This window comes from Anser cygnoides, chromosome 23 (assembly GCF_040182565.1).
Source record: "Anser cygnoides isolate HZ-2024a breed goose chromosome 23, Taihu_goose_T2T_genome, whole genome shotgun sequence".
Taxonomy (NCBI): domain Eukaryota; kingdom Metazoa; phylum Chordata; class Aves; order Anseriformes; family Anatidae; genus Anser; species Anser cygnoides.
In genome coordinates this window covers 1,925,271-1,950,773 of record NC_089895.1, presented here as the reverse complement: position 1 = coordinate 1,950,773, position 25,503 = coordinate 1,925,271, and the positions used below count along the sequence as shown (strand labels likewise).

General features: G+C 55.8%; 3 protein-coding genes across 7 annotated transcripts; all 3 read left to right on the top strand.

Annotated features, from left to right (window-relative positions):
* The first annotated feature begins 1,950 nt into the window (after positions 1 to 1,950).
* C1QA (complement C1q A chain) lies at positions 1,951 to 4,361 on the top strand. Its single transcript, XM_013187797.3, has 3 exons — positions 1,951 to 2,107; positions 2,951 to 3,122; positions 3,267 to 4,361. Exons 2-3 carry the CDS (start codon positions 2,960 to 2,962, stop codon positions 3,833 to 3,835), a joined length of 732 nt encoding a protein of 243 aa, XP_013043251.3. The 5' UTR covers positions 1,951 to 2,107; positions 2,951 to 2,959; the 3' UTR covers positions 3,836 to 4,361.
* A 1,306-nt stretch (positions 4,362 to 5,667) lies between these two features.
* C1QC (complement C1q C chain) lies at positions 5,668 to 7,938 on the top strand. 2 transcript variants are annotated; one of them, XM_048067619.2, is made up of 3 exons: positions 5,668 to 5,824; positions 6,468 to 6,657; positions 6,913 to 7,938. In XM_048067619.2, exons 2-3 carry the CDS (start codon positions 6,477 to 6,479, stop codon positions 7,467 to 7,469), a joined length of 738 nt encoding a protein of 245 aa, XP_047923576.1. In that variant the 5' UTR covers positions 5,668 to 5,824; positions 6,468 to 6,476; the 3' UTR covers positions 7,470 to 7,938. The 2 variants fall into 2 exon arrangements, with proteins under 2 accessions (XP_047923576.1, XP_047923578.1); XM_048067621.2 differs by having other exon boundaries at positions 5,677 to 5,831.
* Positions 7,939 to 9,561: 1,623 nt separating this feature from the next.
* C1QB (complement C1q B chain) lies at positions 9,562 to 11,871 on the top strand. Of its 4 annotated transcripts, none has more exons than XM_013187857.3 (3): positions 9,562 to 9,664; positions 10,547 to 10,716; positions 11,125 to 11,871. In XM_013187857.3, the coding sequence occupies exons 2-3, from the start codon at positions 10,557 to 10,559 to the stop codon at positions 11,697 to 11,699; spliced, it is 735 nt and encodes a 244-aa protein (XP_013043311.2). In that variant the 5' UTR covers positions 9,562 to 9,664; positions 10,547 to 10,556; the 3' UTR covers positions 11,700 to 11,871. The 4 variants fall into 4 exon arrangements, with proteins under 4 accessions (XP_013043311.2, XP_013043309.2, XP_013043310.2 ...); XM_013187855.3 differs by having other exon boundaries at positions 9,573 to 9,711; XM_013187856.3 differs by having other exon boundaries at positions 9,575 to 9,711; positions 10,544 to 10,716.
* The last annotated feature ends 13,632 nt before the right edge of the window (positions 11,872 to 25,503 follow it).

Genomic DNA, 25,503 nt, shown 5'->3' with positions numbered 1-25,503 from the left:
GGCTGAACCACGACGTCCCCCCGACTCAAGCTAATGGGGCTAAGCGCTGCTCGGGGGGCTCAAGGACCTGGAGGAGGTGCTGTCCGGCCCAACACCAGCTTCCATGAGATGCTGGAAATCCGTGGCCAGCCCCTCGTAATTCAGCATTTAAGTGAGGTTAAGGGGACAGTCAGGAACAGAGGACATGTGAGCACCAGGACATCCATCAACCCTGGACAAAATGATGGAGTGGTCTCATTTTGGCTGTATATTAACAAAGGGCAATAGGGCAGAAATACAATTACTGTCCAGAAACACCATTTTTTGTAAGGTAGGTCTTTTCAAACTCACCCGTCGTCTTTTCTTGACATGATTACGGGCCTACTTGACAGAGGAACTATGTTGATAGAATAAAATTGCTTTTTCTTCTGGGCATCTGATTTATTATGGGCTTGACATTTTGATTAAAAATGTGTATTATATTGCATTAAGAGGGGATGTGAATTAAAGACCAGCTCAGTGATAGTTCTCCAAAGGTAATTATTAATGGAGATATACTGATGAGCAAAGTTTTGTGTGCAAGAGTCTCCACGGTTGATTTTTTTACTAGAACAGCGTAGCATAGCATAACATAGCATAGCATAGCACAAAACAGTTCAGTTGGAAGGGACCTACAAATATCATTGAGTCCACCTGCCTGACCACTTTAGGGCTAACCAAAAGGTAAAACATATTATTGAGGGCATTATCCAAATGCCTCTTTAATACTGACAGGCATGGGACATCAACCACCTTGCTAGGAAGCCTGCGTCCAGGTCTGGGGCACAAAAAGGATGTAGAGCAGTTAGAGCAAGATCAGAGGAGGGCCACGAAAATAATCAGAGGGCTGGAGCACTTCTCCTGTGAAGAAAGGCTGAGAGAGCTGGGGATGTTCAGCCTGGAGAAGAGAAGGCTCTGGGGTGACCTCACTGCAGCTTTTCAATACTTAAAGGGGGCTTATAAAAAAGATGGAGAGTGACATTTTGCTAGGGCATATAATGACAGGACAAGGGGGAATGGTTTTAAACTAAAAGAGGGGAAATTTAGATTAGAGGTTAGGAGGAAGCTCTTCACTTGGGTGGTGGTGAGGCACTGGCACAGGCTGCCCAGAGAAGCTGTGGATGCCCCATCCCTGGGGGTGTTCACGACCAGGTTGGACGAGGCCCTGGGCAACCTGATCTAGTGGGTGGCATCCCTGCCCACGGCAGGGGGGTTGGAACTGGATGACCTTTAAGGTCCCTTCCAACCCAAGCTGTTCTCTGATTCTATGATCCTACCATTGGTGAGCAGAGAGATGAGATCCTCTCCATTTCTCCTTCTCAGGAAGTTGTAGAGAGCCATGAGTTCACTTCTCAGCCTCCTTTTCTCCAAATTAGACGAACAACGTGTCCTCAGACTCTTGTCAGAAGACATGCCCTCCGGCCTTTTTATCAGACTGGGTACCACTGGATGGATGCCACCGCGCCCCATATCCTGACCACCAGCACCCTGCAGGGGATGGCAGTGCCAGCAGCAGGCAGCACACCTCGTCTCTGTCAGGCCAAGCCAGCAGGAAAAGGAACAGGGCTGCAAAAAGGCAGCATCAGAAGCGCCCAAAGAGCCATTTTCCTGAACAGGCTGGGAGAGAAGATGCTGGATCACGTCCAGGGGGAACCCCAGGAAGCGCTGGCAAGAGAGGAGAGGCTGGGCATCAGGCAGCCGTGCTCTGCCTGCCGTCCCGAGTGGAGCATCCCTTGCGTGGCCGCTGGAGCGGCCACCTCCTGCAGCAGCAGGGCTTTGTCGTGCCTTTGGGCCTCCTCCACCTTGGCGTTTCCCCGTGCTGCTGGACTTCTCTGAGGTCCCAGGAGGGGCCAGCACTTTTGCTGACCAGGCTGTTCCCTCGCTGTGACCGGCACATCCATGGTCGAGGGCGGAAAGGGAACTGTGGAAAGAAGTGAAACTTGGCACTTCTCTTCTGCAACCATGTAAACCTCTGTGCATGCAAGGACATCCCGCCCCCCCTGCTTCTCTTCCCCCCTGCTCCTGAGGAAGAGCTGCCAGCAAACAGAGCTGCCGATTCTCACTGCTCCCTTCTCAGCCCTGCCAGGAGGTAAGTCACCCCGGACAGCTGGGGACACATGCCTCTTCTGCCACCTCTCTCCAGTTTTAGCTCCCTGTCCTCATCCTTATTCCACTTGTCCCCCAGCCTCCACAGGAGTCTGAAGTAGGAAAAGGGGGAGAAGGTGATGCAGAGGGGTAAATCCGTCCTCACTCCACCATGTGGATGTGGACACTGCTGGGTTCTGCAGGCCGTTCCCAGACTGATTGTCCCAGGCTTTGGTATGTGCTCAGGACATCCCTCCTCTCTTCCAGGTCTGCGTGTTGGGGACCTACATCCCTCGTGCTTTTTTTTTTAGTCCCTTTACTGTTTATTCCTTTCCTGTTTCTCTCTCCTCTACTGTGTCTCTTTACACCCTTTCCTCACCTGTGCTCTCCATCCTATGGGAGTGCTGCCCCATACATCAGTGCTTTCTCCCCGAACACGGGAGGAGACAACTTCTTCATGCAGTTTGTGCGACCACCCATCCCCAGGACATGCACCAGAGGCTTTGCACCCTGCTCTGCGTCCCAGGCTCTCCCACAGCCCTGCCATGGGCACGTGTCAGACCTTTTCAGTAACATCAGTGATTTCAGATCACACAACGAAACAGGGAAATGATTTTCAACATTCCAACGTGGTGTCTGGCTACCTGAATTAGACAACATGTAGGTGGCGTGGTGGGTCTGTGCATGCACGCTTGTGTCTGTGCATGGCACATGTCCATGTCTGGATGAAAACACACGTTTATACTTGCATGTCTGTGTCCAAGGTGCATCTGTCACTGTGTGCACCACGTGCATGTTTGCTGTGATCTTGCCTCCATCCCAAATTCCCCCTCTCCTGTGCTTGCAGGGAGGCAGGATGCGTCTCGGTCTTTGGCTGGCAGCCGGCACCCTAGCAGCAGTGCTGGGCACAGCCCTGCCTGAGGAGGAGGTGTGTCGGGCACCGGATGGCAAAGACGGATTCCCCGGGGTCCCTGGCCTCAATGGGAGGCCAGGGCAGAAGGGTGACATGGGAGAACCAGGTAAGGGGCAGCCAGGGATGCTCGGTGTGGGTGGCCTGGGAGCCTCGAGCCTCTTGGCAGGAGCAGAGTGGGCTGCAGGAGCTGCTCGGGCGATGCCAGGCATGCCAGCTACGGCACGAACATCACCTCAATGTCTCTCCCCAGGGAAAGCGGCACCAAGGACAGGCATCCGGGGACCCAAAGGGGATGAAGGTGAGCCTGGGCCTCCTGGCAACCCAGGAAACCGGGGCTTCCATGGTCCGCCTGGCCCCCGTGGGCTGCCAGGGCAGCCAGGACCGAGAGGGGCCAAGGGAAAGGCTGGCAATATCCTGGAGCAGCCACGTCCTGCCTTCTCTGCCTCACGGAAGTCCCAGACGCGCCGGGGCAACACGGTGGTGTTCGACAACATCATCACCAACCAGGAGAACTCCTACAGCGCCCAGAGCGGAGAGTTCACCTGCCGCATCCCCGGGCTCTACTACTTTGCCTTCCAAGTGGTCTCCATCGGAGACCTCTGCCTGAGCATCACCAAGAACAGGGAGCGCGTGGTCAGCTTCTGCGACAACAACAGCCGCAACATCCTGCAGGTGAACTCGGGCAGCAGCGTGCTGAGCCTGGCCATGGGTGACCAGGTCTCAGTGAGCACCGACCCCGTGAAGGGCAGCCAGATTTACAGCGGCTCCGAGGCAGACAGCGTCTTCAGCGGCTTCATGCTCTTCCCACAGACGGGCTGACGGACCACCAACTTCACGACTTGCCAGCCCAGAGCTAACCTGCTTAGCATCAGAGCATTGCTGCGTGCGTGCCTCTGTGTGTTTGAGCCCTGCGAGCGGCCTTTTATCACAGCAAAGGCAATGGCCTCAAATTTAACAGCCAGCCAGGTCCTGTGCTTCTGCCAGTATCACCAAGCAGCCAGGCTGCGGGTGGCCGCTGCAGTGCCAAGACCTCCCTAGCAGTTCCCTCCAGGCTGTGATGAGCCTGCTCTTGTTTGTGGGATCCAGGCAGGCCATCCCGCTGCCTCCTGGAGGCCAAGGACTCCTGGCCCCAACAGCCCTTTCAGCTCCTGTGTGCTCAGACCCTGCACCAAAGGGGATCAGTTGTCACTGGGGCTGTTCTCTGGCTCTTTGCTCCCAAGCGTGAAATCACTGCGTGCCACTGCTTTTGCTGCACTAACCACTGTAAATGCCTTTCTGGTGCAAGGCCGGTGTTACCCCTCACGTTGTCCTCATCAGTACAAATAAACCTCTTCTTCCCCGACAACTGCTTGTGTTCTCTTTCCTACTCATGCACTTGCAGCACACTGTTGATGTCCTGGGCTGTCCCAAGCTGCCCAGGGAGAGAAGTGATCCCAGCTTGTCTCTAGCTAAGAACCAGCTGCAAAGGTGGGACGGGAGGGAACTGAGTGTAGGAGCGGAGCCGTCACTTACAGGGAGGAACGGGGGAAGTCTCTGGGACCAGCCGTTCACCACCACTCTCTGGGCCCGGCCGCCCAGCCAGCTTTTAACCCAGCAGTGTGCCTGTCCCAGCCATGGGCTGCCAGCTTCTCCAGGAGAATGCTGTGGGAAGCTATGTCAAAAGGTTTTGCTGAAGTCTAGGCAGACTACGTCAACAGCCTTTCCCTCATCCACCAGGCGGGTCACCCGGTCACAGGAGGAGAGGAGGTTGGTCAGGCAGGACTTGCCTTTCCTGAACCCGGTGCTGGCTGGGCCTGATCCCCCGATTGTACCGCATACATTGCGTGATTACATTCAAGATGACCTCTCCATCACCTCTCCTGGCACTGAGGTCAGGCCTCTAGTTCCCTAGGTCGTCCTTACAACCCTTCCTATAGATGGGCATCACGTTAGCAAGTCTCCAGTCATCAGGGACCTCTCCGGATGACCATGACCACTGATAGGTGTCAGAAAGTGGCCCAGGAATCACATCTGCCAGCTCTCTCAGCACCCCCGGGTGGATCCCCTCTGGCCCCATGGACTTGTGACAGCTCAGGTGGAGCAGCAGGTCTCTAACTGTTTCCACCTGAACTGTGGGGAGGTTCTTCTGCTCCCTGTCCCAGACTTCCAGGTCAGGAGGCTGAGTACCCCGAGGATAAGTGGTCTGGCTAGTAAAGACAGATGTAAAGACGTCATTAAGAACCTCAGCCTTTTCCTTATCCTCAGTAGTCATGTTCCCCCCTGCATCTAGTAATGGATGGAGATTCTCCTTGGCCCTCCTCTTACCGTTAATATATTTGTAAAAACATTTTTTTGTTATCTTTAACCACAGTGGCCACGTTGTGCTCATGTGGGCTTTAGCCTTTCTGATTTTCTCTCTGCATATGCTGGCAACATCCTTGTACTCCCCCCGAATTGCCTGTCCCTTCTTCCACCGAACATAAACTCTCGTTTTCTCTTGGAGACTCAGCAGAAGTTCCCTGTCCAGCCACGCCTGTACTTCTGTTCTCCCAGCCCCTGCCGCTGCAGTGGCAAAGCCTGGCACAACCACAGGTCTTGCAGGACAGCCAGGGAAATGCTTGCTCAGAGAAAATAATCAGGCAGGAGGATGTGAAACTTGGATGGGGGCCAGTAAGGGGCTGTGTGTCCCTATCGGGCTCTTTCCTAACTGTGTGACTTCCTCCGGGAGGGTGTTGCAGAGAGACGCAGGTCGTGCAGAGCCAGCAGGCAGTGCCCTCAACACACAGGGCTCCACAGCGCAGGATCCCACACCCTGCTCCCCTGCTGGAGGTAAGAGGTGCTGTACAGTTCCTTTGGGGTGGGCCGCACGGGTCCGGCAGCACGGTGCAGTGCTGGGTGCTGTGGAGGAGGCAGAAGCGCTGCCAGGCACCCCAGCTGCTCACGTCTCGTGGGGGCATGCGTGCCTTTCCTCCCCGGTGGAAGACCCATTCCCCTGGGCCAGGCACTGTGCTGGGAGATCCCCAGCTGATGGGAACTCGATCCTCTTGTGCAGAAAAAGGCAGGCTGCTGCTGGAGGAAGGGTGAGATCAGCTCGGTGCAGCCTGGAGCTCCAGCCTCAGGGCAGCTTAGTGCACTGCTCTGCAGTGGTGTGCATGTCTGCAGGGGACCTGGGGGTGCTGAACCAGCAGAGCTTGGGGCTGGCAGCGGATACCGCAAGTCCTCATGGCTCTGCCCAGACTGAAAGTCTAACCCCCTGGTACCATCAGCGGCTGCCCTGGGGTTGGTGATGATACCAGGGTCTGTTTCCACATATTGGCCTCCCCACCAACTGGCAATGGGCGTGGGGAAGGTAATATTGAAGGCTCCAGCTGCTGTGACCCTCATAGCACTGAGCCTCCTTTGCTTCATGGACTGAAAGCCGCCCTGCCATGGCACCTCATCCCAGCACTTTCTTTTCCTTTCCACTCTCCAGAGCCCCAAAATGAGGCAGAGCTTTTGGGAGCAGTTCTGTCTGGCCCTCACTCTCCTACCTCTGCACCTGGGGTCTGCAGTGACCGGAGATCCCTCCCACAGCTGCTATGGGGCTCCAGGCCTGCCAGGCACGCCGGGTGTGCCAGGCAAGGATGGCCGAGATGGGCTGAAGGGAGCCAAAGGCGAGCCAGGTGAGTGAGCAAAGAGGGGAACCATGAAGGCTGTCAAACGACAGGCACTGACTCTGCCACGGCCGGTCTGCCTTAGTTGCCGGTCATGGAGAGCAGTGTCCCTGCACTTGGAGAAGTGCTTGATGTTCCCAGAATCTGCAGACGGGGCAGAAGGAGAGGAAACAACCCTCTTCTGTCTGAGGGAAAGGGTCTGGGGGAGCCTCTCCCCATGTCCTTTGTTTGTGGCTAACTCCTTCCCTCCCCACCGCTCCACAGGCATCCCAGCCATTCCTGCTACACGAGGCCCCAAGGGTATGAAAGGGGAGCCAGGCAGTCCTGGCTTGCCAGGCAAGACCGGCCCCGTCGGTCCCCCTGGTCCCCCTGGAGACCCCGGGGAGATGGGCGCTGCCGGAGAGCCAGGCATGCCAGGCAGCTACAAGCAGAAGCACCAGTCGGCATTTTCAGTGACGAGGCAGACTGCTGAGCACCCCTTAAAGAACATCCCCGTGGTCTTCAACCACATCATCACCAACACCAACAACGACTACAACACCACCACAGGCAAGTTCACCTGCAAGGTCCCTGGCCTCTACTACTTCGTCTTCCACAGCTCACAGACAGCCAACCTCTGTGTCATGCTGTACAAGAACATGAGAAAGATGGCCAGCTTCTGTGACCACAAGACCAACACCATGCAGGTCAGCTCGGGTGGTATCCTCCTCCACCTGGAGGCTGGGAACGAGGTCTGGCTGGAGGTGAACGACTACAACGGCATGGTGGGCATCGGTGGCTCCGACAGCATCTTCTCGGGGTTCCTGCTCTTCCCAGAATAGGGGAGCACCTGAGCTCAGCCCAGCACACCAAGCCCTTTGCCCTGCCCTGCAAATTCTGTTGCTCGCTGCCAGGCCGTTGCTCATGCCCCAGGTTTCTCTGCTGGGTGGGAAGCCCCAGCAAGCGAGTCCGCCCCGGCCACAATCCCCTGGCTTGGGGATTGCGTGCAGACAGTCACTGAACAAGGCGGCCAGGCACATCCAGCTGGATCTGCGCCTGCAGTGACAGCACCGAGCCCCTGGAGTCCTGTTGGCACTGCCTTGTGCAGCAAAACATTTCCACCTCCCAAGCACTGCCCTGATAACACCCCGTTACCTTGTGCTGCTGGAGCCAGGGCTCAAGGGTCTTTCTGTGTCTCTCCCCTTCCCACACTGGATGCACCGGGGACAGTCAGGGGTCCTGGAGCAGTCTGCAAGCAACAGCTTTGCCGTGAGCTGGTTGTGGAAAGTGTCAATAAATCCTTCCCCAGTATGCCTGGCCGAGCATCGTTTTTTCTTCGTGATTTGCCTTTCTGCAGGTGGGGCCCATGTGTGGCTGGCTGGCTGTGGCATGCACACGAGTGCGTGTATATGTGAACTGTCTGTTTGCCTGCACGATGTCTGGACATCCCTGAGCCCTCACTGTCTGGGCTGTGCTCAGCACCAGTGAGCATCACAAACCATTCACAATGCTGGCTTTGCTCACTCAGTAGGGCCCTCAGATGCACCGACAGCAGGAAGGGGACCCTCCCCTTGAGCAGTGCTCACTTAAGAGGGACAAGACGCCCCCAGGAAGGGGCCCTTTCCATCCAAGTGGATGCAATTCAGTTGCCCACACAGCAAGCCTTGTAGCCAGGTGTCAGGCAGCTGGGACATCCCCAGGGACCCAGCCTCACCAGGCACTTGCCCCCTCCCCAGTTTCAGATGACAGCCAGAGGGCTCCGCCACCTCAACCTGCACAGTGCGGGCACCAGAAATTTATCCGGGGACAAAGACGTCGCTGCTAACTGGGAAGAAATGGCCAAGGGGTGCCTGAGGGTGTTGCATGATAGCAACAGGGAATAGCAGGGGGTTGGCAGAGAGAAAACCCAGCCTTGGGCTGAACCCAAGAAACTCCTTCAAGAGAGACCGCAGTTTTCACAGCAACATAGTGCAGGGTGGCCAGCTCCTGGCTGAAAGGGGCTGACTGGACATGGCTTTGGGAAACAGCTCTTCCTTGGTGACTTCTGCTGTCACCCTCAGTGACCACTCAGCGCTGCAGTGACCCTCTGGGGAAGGGATCTGAGCCACGTCCCAGGACATGTGCCGCCTCCACCTGGTGTGGTAGGACAACAGTGAGCTGCCCCACTGGAGCAGGCTGGTGTGTGTCTTGGTGCCACCAAGCAAGACTTCCACGAGGGATAATAAAGCCCAGAGGTTCAGGGTTAGCTCTGCAGGGACCTGGACCAGGAAGGGTGTTACCCACAGGGGACATGGAAGGGACAGGGCAGGGGAAGCACAAGAGGCCTCCCAGAGAAAGAAAGAAGGAGCTGATGTCTGTGGAGGCTACAGAACCCACCAAAACCCAGTGGAGCTTTTTCTTGGTGGCACGCTGCACACTGGAGAAGGAGAGCTCTTCTCCTCCCAGTGGTCTACGCTTTACCTCCAAAGGGCACCAACAGAAAATGGAACTGGAAACACTTTTATTGCAGGGTATAATCACTTCCATTCACAACATTTAGGAGAACCTGGGGGTTGGTTTCAAGGTGATAGATGCTCAGGCCATGCCACATCCTTTGGGCTGGTGTTTCCTCCCAACAGAGCTGGGTATGTGCAGAGAAGCCTAAACAAAGCACGCATGCAATGCTCCTCTCTCCCGAGGGACTGCCCTGAATTTGCATCGAGCTCATGGCAGTGTTCCCCAGAGGAAGCAGAGCTGAGCAAGGCACAGAGACCCCCCAGGGCATGGCGAACACCCCCCTGCTCCCCAGGGCCAGAGCTGTTCACCTGAGGGACCCCGGGTTGCTGTTTGAGGACTTCACGTTCTGCTGAGCTGACAGATGGCACTCATAAGGGATATGAAAGTGACGATGAGCTAAAGATAAAAAAAAAAAAGGATGTGGCCAGATTCTTTCACAACAATCCTCGCAGCAAACTTCTGCTTCCCTCCAGGGTCATTTCCAAGCAGGACGCTGGGGTGTCCTGCTCTGCTTCCCGGTCTGTGCAACGAGAAGCTCAGGGTAAGAGCAGGCTGCCTGGAAGGCTGAGAAGCAGCTCCCTCCTGCAGGTAGGAGCACATGGGGGACCCAGAAGCACAAGGGGGACGATCACTCCTTGTGTCACTGGCACTTCTCTGTGCCCGGTGCTTAGCCCACCCCTGGCTGCACCAGGAGCTGGGAGAAGGAGCTGAGCTGTGGGATGCAGGGAGGGCAGAAGGAAGATGGGACCCCAGGGACTGGAAGCCCAGATGACTGTCCCAGTTAGGCTAGTTAGATACAGAAATACTTCTGGGATGAAGCACGCAGGTGGCAGGACAGAAGGGGAAGCCACAGGGGTTAGGAGGGCAAGCTGGACGGTATCTTTTCTATCTGCAAAGATTAAAGGTGTTCCTCAGACATAGTGGTGGAAAGCACGGGCTTGAAACTGCTCTGGCCTGGGGAAGGATTTGGCCTTGTACTTCTTGGTCCTAAGGTGGGATGAAGAATCTCTCCTCTGAGGGAGCAGTGGGGACTCGGAGCAGGGACACGCAGGACATACCTGTGCGTCCCTCCTGTGCAGCACGGCTGTCTCGAGCATAGACTCCTGGCAGCAGCACAACGAGGCTGGGCATTGATCCTCTGGGATGGGCTCACTTGTCACAGGTGTTCATGTGGCTGAAGCTCTGGACACTTGTTGACGTGGGAAGAGATCGACAATCCCTCCCAACCTGCCCAGAAGGGTTGTTCACTCCAAGGCGATGAGAAGGGTGGATTTAGATCCACAACGAGATGCTTTCCCTTATTCGTGGTATCACCCAGGAGTACTTCTAGGCATCTTCCTCCAGAGCAGCACAGAGGGGCTTCCTCATCCCTCCCACTGCCTGGGGCTATGTAGCACCTCAGCATCCTTTTGTGCTCCAGCAGGGAAGACAAGATGCAGACCATGTGGGTGATGTTGATCTGCTTAGCCGGAGGGCAGCTTGCGTGTGCCACGCTCTGCAAGACTTACGGCACCATCCCGGGCATCCCAGGGGCACCAGGCCAGCCTGGCAGCAATGGCAGAGATGGCCAGAATGGCCCAAAGGGTGATCGAGGTAAGGAGTAGGCTGCAGGTGTGGAAAATATCATCTTACAAACACCAAGAGCAGAAAAAAAAAAAAAAAAAGAAAAAAAAATGTGGTGAAAAGCATACGGCTGGGGGGAAAGTGGTACAGCAGATACCACTTTATACAAGGCCCTTTGAGGTGTTATCAGGCACAGGTGATGCTCAGGGACAGAAGGGGATGGGCAGACAGGAACACCATGAAGAAAACACCGTGAGGGACCTGGGGATGGAGGGTGTACACGGGCAGAGAGCAAGGGGAGCCATGCCTGCGAGGTGGGCAGGGGTTTCCACTCACCCACACCCCAGCACAGGTCCCTGTGGTTTCCTTCACAGCGTCCCCTCTGCGGACCCACGGGGCTCAGCTGTGACCACAACACCTCTTCCTCCTGCTTTTTAGGTCCCCCTGGCCAGGCGGAGGACGAAGGAGAAATTGGGGAGAAGGGGGACCCAGGAACACCAGGCCACCCCGGGAAGATTGGCCCCAGGGGCCCCACAGGTTCAAAGGGACTGCAGGGCCCCATGGGACCCCCCGGCCCCCAGGGAGACTCTGGGGACTACAAGGCCACCCTCAAGTCCGCCTTCTCAGCAGCCAGGACGATCAGCATCTTCCCACGCCGGGAGCAGCCCATCCGCTTTGACCGCGTCATCACGAACGAGAAGGGTCACTACGAGAACCGCTACGGCCGCTTCACCTGCCGCGTGCCGGGCATCTACTACTTTACCTACCACGTCACGTCCAAGGGCAGCCTGTGCCTCAGAATGAAAAAGGGCCGGGGTGGCAGCAAGGGCGACGTGGTGGTGACCTTCTGTGACTACGTGCACAGCAGCTACCAGATCACCACCGGCGGTGTGGTGCTCAAGATGGCAGCGAACGAGTCTGTCTGGCTGGAGCCAACCGAGAAGAACGCCATCGTGGGGATCGAAGGGTCTGACAGCATCTTTTCCGGCTTCCTGATCTTCCCTGAGGCTTAGCCTGCTGAAGACATCTCCCCAGACGCTCTCTGCAGCCCTTGCCCTACCGCTGGCGTCCCCCACCAAGGAGCAAGGACTCCCCTGGAGATGACTCTTTGCTCCAGATTCGGTGCCCTAAGTCTTTTGTTGCCAGTCTTGCACATTAAATGACGGCTCGTGCTGCTGCTGGTCCCCTCCTGCCTGGGGTTTGCTTCTTTCCCTATCTTTGAGCCTGGCCCTGGGGCTTTCCCAGCCTGCGGGTTTGGTTTGGGAGGAGGGGACGGGAAAGCAGCCTCGAAAATCACACAGCGCACCCACTGGCCCAGGGAGGCAGGACTGCGGCCACGGGGCACCCATGTCAAAGCTGGGGTGCAAAACAGGCACTCTGTTTGCTGGGACACAACAGGTTGGGTACAGGAGGACTGCAGGCAGGGCCCTCACCCTCCTCTGAGCAGGAGGCTCCGGGTGAAGCTGTGCCTGGCCTCCAGCAGGCATTCAGCTGCTGCACCTCGGAGCTGACACCTCACACAGCACCCAAATACCCAGGCCAGCCCCACTGCCTCCCAGGATGCTGCTCCCTGCGCCCCAAGGTGCAGCCTGCACTCATTAGCATCTCATCGCTGCTAAGCGTGGCCGGTCAATTAATGCTGCAGACCGCGCTGCCTCCTTTTACGGAGGCATGCAAATTCCCTGCCCAGGGTTAAGAAAACCGAGGAAGCCTGGTCCCCTAGGCAGAGCCGTGCCTGTAAAAGCGGGTTGCCGGCAGCCCCCAGGCCTGCCACGCCACGCAGGGACCCGCGGTGGTGTGTGAAGCTAGGCCGGAGCAGGCGGCTCGCTCAAGGACGTGTTTTCGGGGGGGTTCTGTGGGGTACGGGATTTGAAAGGGGCTGGATGTAGGGGAGGGTGCGAAGGGGTCTCATGTGGGAGGGGGATGTAGATGAAGCATTGCTACTGAGATTTTAGGGCTTGGTTTTAAGGCCCCACAGCTCCGGCCTGAGCAGATCTGAGAAGAAGGAGCTGCCCGCCCCAGCCCCAGCACAAGACGATGCCTCCCAGGCCCACACGGTGCCGCTGCCACCGACTTGGAGGCTCCCGTTTCTGTCTGAGGTAACGAAAAGAAGTGGCACAGGAGGCTGGTGCCCCACAACCACATCTCTGTCCCACAGGCCGCAGGGGCAAAGCTCGTAGGGACCGGGCAGAAGTGTGAGGCTCAGCTCTGCCTTGCCTGGGTCTGGGAAGAGGCCCTGAGGCGGCAGGCAGGATTAGTGCCGCTTCCTGCAGCCCTGTGTTAATGCCTCATTCTCACCACCTCGCTGCTTGGCCCTTCCCTCAGCAAAACCTGCAGCTGTCCTGTCCCCACACCTCCGCATCCCACCACAAAGTCGGGGCAGAGGTGTTCGATGCCGCAGCCCGAATCTCCCTTTGTGAGGCTGCTTATAAAATGCAGCTGTGATGCACATGGCATATTGCAGCTGGAGACTCAGCAACCCAAACAGAAGCAGCCTTACAGGCTGGGTCAGACACCTGCAGCTAGCAGCATGGGTGGAGGAAAAGGGTCAATATTCACCCCAAAACACAGGCATGGCAGTGTACACCTCCCACACCCCCCGAACCTTCAGCAGAACACACCAAACCAAGGAGCAACCAATATACTGGAGGACAGAGCTGCCATTCATAGAGGTTCAGAAAGCTGGAGAAATGAGCTGCCACGAACCTACTGACATTTAACAGAGACAAATGCAAAGTCCTTTATCTGGCTTGGGATAACCCCAATGCAATAGGACAAGCAGGGGGCAGGAGGAAGCTTTGCAGGAAAGGATCTGGGATGCTGATGGACAAGAAGTTGAAACTTTCTGTCTTTCTGTATAATTGATATAATCCATTTGGACTTTTGAAAAGGTCTTTGTCCGGCCCCCTCTGGAGTGGAGCTATTTTTCTTTTAAAAACTAATGTCTGACCTAAGCCCAGCATCAGCCAAATGGTTTCTGAGATCTGGGCTGTAACCAGAGAGGGTTAGAGGACAGTGCAGACACCAACTATCTCTAAAGTGAAGTTCTGTGCTTATGTGGTTGGAAAATAGCTGCAGAGGTCTATGCTTCCTCCTGTGGGTCTCAGCCAGCACCAGCCCAGCTTTCATCAATGCCACCTTAGGAATTAGCTTCTGGGGAGGACCGTGTGCTGCCTTCTCCCCGCCGGCTGCCTCAGCACCTCCCTCAGGCATGCAGTTCTGCTCAGTGCTGAGAAAAGAGGGCTGGGGGCCCAGAGCGGCCAGGGTGGGCTGTGGGCTGTGCAGTAACACTGCTCAGTCCTTCTAGGGCCATCCAGTGGGTTTATGACCCTACAGGAAGCCCCAAAGCCACAAGGCCTTCAAAGAGAGAGTTACCACCCGGGGGCAGCTGGAGAGGACCCCTTCTCTCTAGTTATCCCAGTGCCACCCTAGGCAGGAGCTGCAATGCAGGTGCCCCTTTCCTAGGGGATCCTCCCACAGCAGGAGTCTGGATTGCTGTCCTGTGGGCAAAGATCTCTGTAAGATCCTCAGTGGCACTCAGGCCACAGCAAGAAAAAATGAAACTGATACAGGTAGCTAAGTGCTGCACTGCTCATCACACGTTGCTGACTTGGTATCAGAGGTTACCCAGTAAAGGCGGGACTGCTACAGCTACGCTCACAGCCATACCTGCACACACACACACCAGTAATAATTAATTATGTAATTAATTACTCCATGCAAAACAAACGGACCTTGGAACAACAGGACAATTAGCAGGAGAGCTGGAGAGAAACCCGTTGCAGGGGCAGGTGCAGCCTGCTGGTGGGGATGCCCACAAGGGAAACTCCACATTCAGTGTCTCACAGGGAACGGCCAGCTCACACCTGTGATTAATTCTGTGATTAATTTAGGGGAGCCTGTCACACAGCAAATTTTAGCCCAGCCACTTCTGCACCCGCTGAATGCATTGCAGGGCTTGTTCTCACCTCGGAGCTGACAGAGCCATCCTAGTGCCCTGTACACGTGCTCACACCCTGCTCACACCTGTCTGTGCACACTCACGCTGCTTCGTGCATGCTCACACCATTTATTTTTTTTTCTTTTCATGGCACCACAGATATAAAACTGGGGAAGCAGCATCTCCTCGTGGCCAAGCCAGCGCTTAGGCCGCGGAGCTGCGCCAGGTGGAGCTGTGGCCCTCGCCTATGGAAGCTGTGCAGGCCGGCCTGCAGCGAGGCCTGGTGTCTTTCCAGGCAGGTGCCCAGCAGATTCCCCCTTCAAAGCTAAAGCAGGAGGGAATTTTAGGCGACTTCAGAGCAAGAGTGTTAGGGATATAAGTGTCATAAGTGTCACACGGCGGCGGGGGGGTGCTTTGCCCTCTCGGTGCTGGAGGTGTAGAGTCGGTGAGCTGAGCAGGATGGGGGGGGACCTGGGCAGCCGTCACCCTGTCCCACCACATGTCAGGTGAGGGTGTTCAGGGACACCAAAAGGCACCCAAAAGTGTGAAGGTCACTTTCTGGGGGCTCCCTGCTGCCAGGTACCAGTCTGAGCCAAAGCTTAACGGAGCAAATGCACTGATGAGCAAAGATGCTGACAAAGAACTGCCAGGATTTTAAACTAAAATCTCCTTATTTTGAGGCACATAGCATCAGGGATCAGAAAGAACGTCACTTTTTTTTTTTTTTTCCCTGCATTGTCCAGTGGGGGCTGTGGGTTTTTTTTCCATGTTAAGGCTGCAGACTAGGAGTAAGCAGGCCTCTGGCAGGATATGATGTGGTGCAGCATGCTAGCTGCCTACCAGATACATGGAAAGTGAAGCTAAGCTAGAAAGATCGAAGCACATCACAGGTTGTGCTAAATGTGGGAACTATGGCCGCACTCTCTGTCAGTAAGACTGCGCCAGGGATGTCGGTCCTGCAGCCTGGCCAGGTGTCGAACTTCCCCAGTGAACACTGTGCACTTTTAAACATGTTGATTCCTTTGCATTGAACCCAGTCAGACCCAGGAGCCTCACAATCAAGGAGGCACACGAGGTGCACAGGTAGCAGACCAGCACGAGGGACCAGCACCCTGAGCCAGCCCCACTTCTGGCAAGGTTTCTGCCAACTCCTCATCGACCACGTGCTGTGCACAGAGGCACGTGGTAGGAACAGACCATGCTCTCCAGCTGTCCCACTCAATTCCCATTCCTAAACCACACTCAGTTCACCTCAGTCCTTGCTGGAAACATCATAAACCATGGACATGCTGCCCAGAAGAGCCTTCTGGAGCCCACAAAGTGAAACCTCCCACGCACATCCTGCATCAACAGCCGTTCTCCCACCCAGCTCATGACGCTGCTCCTAGACACGGGGACGCATTTTCCCTGAGAGCAGTGCCCTCCTGAGCAGCCCACAAGCATTTCCCTCCCTTCAGCCTCCCAGCTGCAAAGGAAAGTCACTGGCACCAGTCTGGCGGCTGCTCTCCTCTGTCTCTTCTGCCTTTGGGCAGGTTTGTGTCTCACCGGACTGTGCTTGTTGCCAGCATTGCCAGATTCGGACGGGACACAGCAAGATCAGCTCGTGTTAGGTGGACATGGAGGCCACACACAGTCCCTTCCCCGCCAGCAGGGCAGGAGCCATCTGCAGGGCCGGGGCACTGTGGGGCTCAGCTCTCACCCCTGGGCTCCCCTGTAGGACAGGCACTGCTTGCAGCCTTGGTGGGCCTCCTGCAGGGAATCTGATACAGCACTCAGCAGTACGAGACAGGGAAGTGAGAGCAGAGAACAGCTCCCATCCCAAATCTAACCTTGGGGTGTCTGATTTTTTTTTTTCCCTACCCTTACTGAGGCTTTTATTTGAATATAAATGGGAAGGAGAAATTGCCTCTTTTGGATCAATTGCTTCTTTTGGATCAATTGCTTCTTTTGCCCGGAACAACACCGACTGGCTTGCCTCCTGCTTGGAGCTGCACAGGGAGCTCCCACTTCTCCCGGCCCCTTTGCAGGAACTGGGAGCTGTGGAGGCTCTGTTCTGGGCAGGCCACCAAAGGGTTAAGTCCCAGCCCCTTTTTTCTGCTCTGCCTCCTTATGAGGAACAGCCTTCGAAGGGCTGCAGAAAGGCTCTTTCTTTCCCCAGCAGATCTCTGGGAATGAAAAGTCTGTGTTCCAGATATTAAATTACTCATAAAATAGTTGGCCTGTCCCCGAGGCGGCTCAGCAACCCCCAGCCCCGCCGCCCGCTCTGGCGGGCTGCTGATGTGCATCTGCATGTCACCTCCTGCTACAAGGTCAATCTCTCCAATTTAAAGCAGCAACGTTGGAAAGCAAACCAGATTTCAGCCAGAATTAGCTTCAAATGGAGCATTCAGGGGACTCATGCTGGGAAGGGAGTGCAGGAGGGAAGGACCAAGGAAGCCAGGGCCAAGGGTTGATGCAGCACGGCCTCCGAGCACCCCCGACAGGGCAGGGCACCCTGATGGGTGCAGGTTGTGCTGCCTGGCCCTCATCGAGCCCGGGGAGGATGCTCGGCAGCCAGGGAGCTGGCTGCAAAGGGCTCACCCTCCAGGCCCACAGCAGCTCTGGGCTGCAGAGACACAGCCTGTCAGTGTGTGTTTGGGAGAGCCCCACGTCGCTCTGCTCTCCTGTCTGGAGGTTTTCTGCATTTTGCAAGAAAAAGGAAAGGTAGCACTTTTATTCTTCCACTATTGCCTCCTGAGGGTGACCAGGGACTAATCAGTGACCCCCTGAATGCCTCAGTTTCCCCACTAGTAGCAGACCCCGCCATGTCGCATAACCTGTGGGGGGTTCAGTCCTCATTTTTCAGTATGTACCAGGAAGATGAGCCGTGATCTCAGCTGTGAAGTAAGACTTAAGCCCCATCCTTGTCATATATACAGCCATGTGCCTCACATGACATGTGCCTAGAGGTGAGCACTCATGAATTAATACACAGGGCACGTAGCAGGCACATGCACCAAATGCAAGCCACACAAACACCGTGCAAAGCACAACACGCTTTCAGCGTGCAGCATGAGAGCAAGGCATGGCCAGGCTAAGTGATCTGTGCTGGGCCAGATGAGTCCAGCAGCGATCTCCACAACCTCCCGCTGTCCTAAGTCTTGCATTTACACGCAGAGAAAAAATATCACGCAAGACAGCTAGGAATACACTGTGCAGCAAGACACTACCATGTGCAGCCTTGCGAGGGCTGCTAAGCCACAGAAAGGTCCCCGGGGAAATGTGTGTAACACACATGGGCACATACCTGAAATACCCATCTGGTTTTTGAACAGGAATTATCTGTGAGTCCACAGTCCTGGCTGACTCGGAAAGAGCAGGGCTGAAAGCTGGGAGTTGGGGGGGGCTGCAGAGCAGCCCCCAGGCTGAGCACGACGAAAGCAGCCCCGAGGGCTGAATGCCGCTGCCCAGCACTCCCTCTGTTCCCATTATGTGCCAGGAGAGCTTTTGTCTGGGGATGCTGGCATGTGCAGTCACCAAGGAGACGGGAACAGCGGCAGGTCAGCAGCGAGCTTGCAGACAAGCTGGGAGGGAGCCGGACAGCCTGCGCAGCCCACTGTCCTCTGCTGGGACAGGAGTGGGTCTCTGCAGCCTGGGGTAGCTGGAGGTCAGGCCCTGGGAGCACGAGGGTTTTGGGGACTGTCTGTGGGAGTGCAGCAAACGGCACAAGGCACCAGCAAGGGGAAACATCAGCATCCACCGAGACCTGGTCCTTCTGGGCCCTTCTCAGCCGTGGGGTGGTCTGAAGCCGGGCAGCCCAGAGGAGGCAGCCCTCTCTTTCTCTAACATCCATGTAGATCCACCACAACCACTCCAACGCTGTCCTCAGGCTCAGGATGAGTCCTGACAATTCCCTCTCAGTCCCTCGGTCTCCACTTCCATCATGTTTGTCCCAAGACTTGCCGGAAAGCAGGTCCTGGGAGCTCAAGCTGCAGGCCTAATGCAAACATTATTTTGCTAGCAGCATTTTCACCCCTAGTTTGTTTGATTCAGAGAAGGACCCGTTTCCTGGGTGAGCAGAGGAAGAGGGGAATGAAAAGCCTTTTTGAAGGACAAACAAATGCTATGGGGATTTGTGAAATGCCACAGCACCCCCCTGCCTTCCCAGCCCCAACAAGCAGCCACTAGCGAGTGTCCGAAATGGCAGTGGAAACAGCAGCTCCTGTCACTTGCCATGCTGGGAACAGTAGGATGTAGAGAACGAGTGAGAAGGGAAAGGTGGGCCAGGGGATATCTTCATTGTCCTACAGGGTTTACATTGTCCATCAGGGTTTTGGGTCATTCTGTCTAAATTTTCAGCCTCTTCCCTTGTATTTTTTGTTGCTGTTTGTTTTTGTTTTGTTTTGTTTTGTTTTTAATGGTAAAATGTATTACAGAAAAATCAGAAGTGTCTGAATATTGTGCTTTCGTGACCCCAAGGACCTTTGCATTCAAGCAGCCTGAGCCCAGGCAGACAGAAGCATCACCCATTTATTATTAACGCATTTTGGTGTTTGTGATTCTAGATTTAATTATTTTTCTCAAAGCACCTTGTGTTCTGCATCTTGCTTATTTTTTCCTGCCAGCACTAAAATGTGGATGCTGTCAAATAACCACCATTTCCCCAAGTCGCATTTCTTCTTAAATGTCCTTGAGTCTAGCTTTGCTGCAACATCACTTGTGCTAGGAGCGCTCAGCGAGACTGAAGTAAGCGTCGCAGGAGACAGACTGTGGGCCCCAGATTTCCTCCAGCAATTTGCAGCCTTGGAAGATCCACTGCCAGCCAAACAAACTGGGTTCAGCTGCAAGTCTGGCTGCTTGTGCTGTGTCACAATCACTTGGCACAGGCTCACATCACAGCCTCAGGGAGGTGGTGGAGTCACCGCCCTGGGGGGGTTTAAGGAAAGGCTGGACATGGTGCTTAGGGACATGGTTTAGTGGGTGACATTGGCGGTAGGAGGATGGTTGGACCAGATGATCTTGGAGGTTTTTTCCAACCTTAACGATTCTAGGATTCAGTGGAGGCTACAGATGCTCTGACTCTGCGCAGGACCACTGCAATGCCCATCTTCATCCTTACTTCTGATCTCACACACCTGATGCATCTGCAGGCACATCCTTCCTGCGTGCCCCATCTGCCAAGCCAGGGTGATCTGCCGCAGGCTCAGTGGGCTCTTGTGGCCTAGGACACAGTCCAGCAGCTACCAGCAGCACACTGTGCAGAGATTTTTCCCCCAGACCCTGCAGCTTTTCTTTCCTAAGCAGACTTTTAATCCCAAAGCTGCTGGTGGGCTGTCTCTAAATGAAGAACAGAAGCGATGTTCCCAAAACGGGTCTGGAGCATGGCCCAGAGAGCATTAGCTATGGGGAGGAGGCAAGAGATCCCTTAAGGTTACTCAGGAAATAAACAAGTCAATAAGTTACATTCCTTAAATGGATAATTCTACAATTAAATTTTGATCCAAATGATTTCCTCTAACCAAAAAGAAAATGAATGTGCCTTGGTATAGTTAGGTTCCTGCAAGTTTTGTAGCAGAGTGTGTCAGGTAGACGACAGAGGGATTGTTAATGCAAGGAGTGTCTGCACTCCAGGCTTACAGGTTACCAGTCTTCAGAGTCTCCATGGACAAGAGCCCTTTAGGAAAGGCTCCAGCCTGAGCCCGTGACAGTCACCAAGTGGTGCGGATGCCCTGGTGTGCAGTAAGTCAGAAATTGCACTGAAACCTTATAGTGGAGACTAACAATTCACCCTTCCGTGCATGCTCTCCAGAGTGGATTTTCCATCATCTAGTAAAGTATTGGAGGTCTTGCTGTCACCTTAACGTAGTTTGGTTAAAAAGTGAGCAGCCAAGGCTGTTACTCAGTGCCCCAGCCAGTCTGCTCTCCCCATGCCCACAGGCACCCCCAGCTGTCCCCTGAACATCCCTCTCCAGTGACCCCCTGGTACCCACAGAGTCGGCATTGCCAGAGACGCAGCACAGCATCCCACGGGAGCAGTGCTCAGGGCAGGCAGCTCTGCTCTAGTTAAACTCTAAGCAAACGGAACATTCCACAAGCCCTGGAGGCAGACACCCCACAGGTAACGGGCCTGGCTGTGCAATTTGTGCTTGAGGGTGCTGTGCTGGAGGACTGGGGATTGTGCCAGGCGGGACAGAGGTGCAAACCCAGCTTCGGTTTCCACTTGGCCATTCATTCCTCTGCTTTCTCTGCTGGCAGCACGGCCTTGCTCAGCACTGAAGACGCATGCAGTGAGCCCTGGCAGGACTGTGCATGCTTGGAGGATGCCTTAGCTTGGGCAAGATGCCCTGCTAGCACCCTTACCGCCGCGTTTCGTGCTGCACGGCCACTTCGCCTCTTACCGCTGAACGTGTTTCTCTGCTCAGCAAGACACGGTGCACGCGCTGCACTCGACTGGAAATTTTCCTGGGCCTGACATGGATGTCATACTGCTTCCTCTGAGCGGCGGGCGAGCCGCCAAGGAGGGCATGTTGGAGCACGAAGGGCTGCAGGTATGCTCGTGCGTACTTCCCCTTCCAGCCCAGACGCACGCTTCGGGGGCCCTGTTCCATGCTCTGAAAATACAGCCACGGCACCGGGGCTGCACACGTTTCGGGGAGGGTGGACTGTTTGACATCCCTGAGCTGCCGGGCCTATTGTGCATCATGTTGTGTGTGTTTTTTTTTTTTTTTTTTTTGCCTCCCTGCTAATCGGGGACCGTCTGCTCTGTAAAAGGCCGGAACACAAAGGGCAAAATGCCGCAGCAGGAGACGACTGCGCTCGGGCCAGGAAAACCCGTCCGACATTTTCTTTCTTCCCCGCCTTTACCGCTAGATGTCAGAGGAAAGGCAACGATGCGGCCCCGCTCGGCTCCCGCTGGGGATGCGGGGCCACCAGCCCCGTGTCCCCCCCCCCAAAACCCCGTCCCCCCGGGCCGGTCCCAGCCTCCGCCTCGGTGGCCCCGGCTGCGCTTTGTCTGGCTGCAGAGCCCCTGAAAAACCCAGCGCCTTGGGACTCTCGGGGTTCAATGGGCATTGAAATGCAACTGAAACCTTTTTTTTTTTCTTTTTTTTTTTTTTTTTCCCAGCGCCTGGCTAAGCCGCCCGCGGACCCTCCCAGGAGGGAGCCGCCCGTCCCCCTCGCTCAAAGGGGGCGACGCCGGCCCGCCGGGACCCGCGGCACCTACAGCAATATGGTCCCTTCAGACGAAGTCGGACAAACAAGGCCTTTATAGGCACTTTCTTTTCTTCTGGAGGGGAAGGGGAGAGAGCCGGGGGAGAGCTCGGGGGGCGTCCCAGCGCAGCGGAGCAGCACACAAAGGCGTGCAATGAAAGGGGCGCCAGCAAATCCTCTTAGAGGGCCTTCGCTGCGGGCGCATTCACAGCCCGGCCCCATCTGCTGGGGGGGATCCCCGGGCGCGGGGGGAGAGGGGCTCTCCCTGCCCTGCGCCGCCAAAGCAAGCAAAGCGCATTCAGGGGCTGAGAAAAGGGATGAAAAGGAAGAAAGGCCGGGCCACGCCGCGTAATGCAGCTCTGCGGCGCGGCGAGGGGGCTGCAGAAGACGGGGGGAGCGGCTCTTGGGGGCCGTGAGACCACTGCCCCGGCCCCGGGGATGAGGTGGGAGCCGGGGGAGCCTTCCCGGGGGGGTAAAAAGGCAGCACCGGCACCCACCCGGCTCCCTGGGCACCCCACGGGACCCTCCGTGAGCCTAACGCACAGCCTGGCTGGCGGGACCTGGTGGGAAGCAGTGGGGCTGCAAAATAATGAAGGCTCCCCATGGGAAACCAGTCTGGCCGTGGCGATGCCCAGTCCCATACCCGCTGCGGCACTGAGGTCCTGCTGGGGCACCGGGTGCACAGCTCTCAGGACATTAGGGAGCCTGGCAGTGCTCGGGGTAGGGACGTTGGTATCCAGCATCACACAAACCTCAGGAAATGGAGGAGTGGCATGTTTTGTGCAGATGAGGTCAGAAGGACTAGGTACTGCCAGCCATGTCACCATCACAGTGTGAACAGCCTGATGCTTCTTCAAAGCCAGCGGTTGGCAGGGCCAGACGAGCTGTGGGACCACAGCAGAAGGTGGACAGCAGCTTCCAGAGCCTACAACCATGGGCACCCATGCAGAGCAAGGACATCTCCCTGTCTCTCAAGGCAGTGCTCATGTTCACTGGGGCTTTCAGCTCCTAAAGAGACCAGGCAAAGCTGAAAGGACTGTATTTCTGTATGAGGCAGGAAGAAGCCAGGGCTACTTTTAGTCCACTCTGTGGAAACCATCTGTTCATCCCCAGAAGCAGTTGATGGTGACTCAGTAAATAACACACGACGATACAGTGATACCTGCTTCTAAATGCTTCGGGACAGCAAATATCCCATCTCCCATGGACTCACACACACTGGGCCTCTGCTTTTTCCTGCCCATCCTGCAGTCTCAACTATCAGCACTGTGCAGTGGTGAGCACAAGAAAGTGTCTGATCAGGGTCAACCTACATCAGGGATTTGCTCTCTGCTTCCCCAGGCTCAGGGCAGGCATGGGTGAGCAGACCAGGAAGGTTAGACCAACATGGGTGCTTCTGGAAATGCCGCCCAGAGGAGCCCAGAGCTTGGATAGAAGCAACCTAACCCCATTTGAAGTCTTCAGCCACTTTGGGGAAGGACTGTACAGTAATGCCAGTGGCTTGCACTTACTGCAGCAGTATGGAGAGAGTGGGGGAGATGTGATGCTCTCTCTCATATGGGCTGAGGATTTATTTAATTACTGCAGCTAAGGCAGCTTGTGTCTCTTTCTAGCCTGGCGCCAGTCCAGTCCAGGGAGTGGTCCTTCCTCTCTGGTGGCCTGGAGCCAGTGCTCCAGGAGCCCTTCCAAATCTGTCATGATGTGGTTGGGTCATGCACGGGGAGAACATCTCTTTCCTGCAGCTGGGTGGAGATTCAGGGAAAGGGGACAAAGTGCTGGAGAAGCACAGAGGATCAGAGTACCCATGTTCCATTAGCCTTTTTGAGAGATGGTGGGGCAGAGAGATGTGAGCAGGAGTGGGGCTGAGGTCAGGTTATTACTGTTTTGGACAGTTCTGGTCAGAGGTCTCCCATCAGGCTCCTTCAGGCTTTCAAGCATGTGGCTGAGGAAAACAGGCAGGGGTGAAGTGGTGGCAGCTGTTTCCCACCTCAGGTGCTCCAGAGCCCTGTGATAAGAGGTGCATTGCCACAAATCTGTCCGTTATCTGCAGGATACTGATCTCTACCGTGTGCAGAAGTGACTCATGAGCAGGTCAGGTAGCTCCAGGTGCCAAGCTGGTGATGAAGGTCAGGCAGGCTTTGTGTGGCTCCTCAGTGAGGCAGTGCGAGACACAGACAGCGATGGACAAGCAGTTGTCACTGGTGAAGGATAAACTGCCCCTCTGGAGGGCACCATGTGTCACCCACCCCAGTCTGCTAATCAATACTGTTGTGAAGGGCTGCACCATTGCATTGGGTTTACGTGGCAAGGTTTTGGTAGCAGGAGGCTGTGGGGGGCCTCTGTGATAAGAGTCCAGAAGGTGCCTGTGTTAGAGAGGAGCCAGCTCCAGACGGCTCCAAAAGAGACCTGCTGCTGGCCAGAGCAGAGCCATCAGCAACACTGGTTGTGCCTCTGGGAGGTCAGGGAAAAAAAGTGCTGTGCAACAGAAGCTGGGAGAGCAAGGAGAGAGAACCAGCCCTGCAGCCCCCAAGGTGAGTGCAGCAGGAGGCAGGAGTTGCTCCAGGCTCACAGCAGCAGTTCCCCTGCGGCCTGGGGAGAGGCCCCTGGTGGAGCAGGCTGTCCCCCTGCAGCCCACGGGTCCCACACGGAGCAGATCTCCACGCTGCAGCCCGTGGAGGAGCCCCCGGTGGAGCAGGTGGATGTGGCCTGGAGGAGGCCGCGGCCTGTGGAGAGCCCCCGCAGGAGCAGGCCCCAGGCCAGAGCTGCAGCCATGGAGAGGAGCCCACGCAGGAGCAGGGGTCTGGGGGGAGCTGCCACCCGTGGGGGACCCAGGTTGGAGCAGTTTGCTCCTGACGGACGGACCCTGTGGTACAGACCCATATCGGAACAGTTCCTCAAGAATGGTGGCCTGTAAGCAGCCCCCGCAGGCTCATTTTGGGAAGGACGGCATCCCGTGGGAGGGACCCCACGTGGAACAGGGGCAGAGAGGGACCGTGGAGGAGCAGCAGGTGATGAAGTGTTAGGGACTGACCCCAGGCCCATTCCCCATTCCCCTGCATTGCTCTGGGGGAGAAAAAATGGTAGAGGGTGTGGGGGGGGGGGAGTGGTGGTGGTGTAAGGTGTTTTTATTTGCTTTTAGTTCTTACTGCTCTAGTCTGTTATCAATAGGCAATAAATTACATTTATCTCCTTTATTGGTGATTGGTGAGTGATCTCCCTGCCCTTATCTCAACTCATGAGCCTTTCTTCATTGTATTTTCTCCCCCTTTCCCTTCGAGGAGGGGGGGGGTAAGAGATAAGCTTGGTGGAGCGGCTGCCCATCAGTGTGAAACCAGCACAAGCATGCATACCCTCGGTTTGTAGCAGCACCTCTCAGGCCCTGGGGACTACCTGTGTGTCTGCCCTGCTACCCAGCTGTTTCACCAGCACATTCAAGTTGTGGAAGGAGAGGTCTATGAGAAGAACTCCCGGCTGTGTTACATTTAGCCACTGAACATGACCATCAGATGACCTGGAGCTATGGCTGACCTGGATGCATTTGGAAGAGCCAGCTGGAGCAGTTCTTTCACAGGTGGAAGAATACGACACTTTTGTCCAGCCTTTTAGTCCAAAGGTGGTGTGAGGCATGCGAGAGGAGGAGTGGGTGCAAGAACATTGCTGGCATCTCTTTGTGCTGGGGATCCAACATC

Bases quoted from the DNA above. Each gene is read 5' to 3' on its own strand.
- C1QA (XM_013187797.3), top strand. From the start codon at position 2,960: ATGCGTCTCGGTCTTTGGCTGGCAGCCGGCACCCTAGCAGCAGTGCTG. The intron at 3,123-3,266 runs GTAAGGGGCAGC...GTCTCTCCCCAG, and splicing joins GGGTGACATGGGAGAACCAG to GGAAAGCGGCACCAAGGACA.
- C1QC (XM_048067619.2), top strand. From the start codon at position 6,477: ATGAGGCAGAGCTTTTGGGAGCAGTTCTGTCTGGCCCTCACTCTCCTA. The intron at 6,658-6,912 runs GTGAGTGAGCAA...ACCGCTCCACAG, and splicing joins GGGAGCCAAAGGCGAGCCAG to GCATCCCAGCCATTCCTGCT.
- C1QB (XM_013187857.3), top strand. From the start codon at position 10,557: ATGCAGACCATGTGGGTGATGTTGATCTGCTTAGCCGGAGGGCAGCTT. The intron at 10,717-11,124 runs GTAAGGAGTAGG...CCTGCTTTTTAG, and splicing joins TGGCCCAAAGGGTGATCGAG to GTCCCCCTGGCCAGGCGGAG.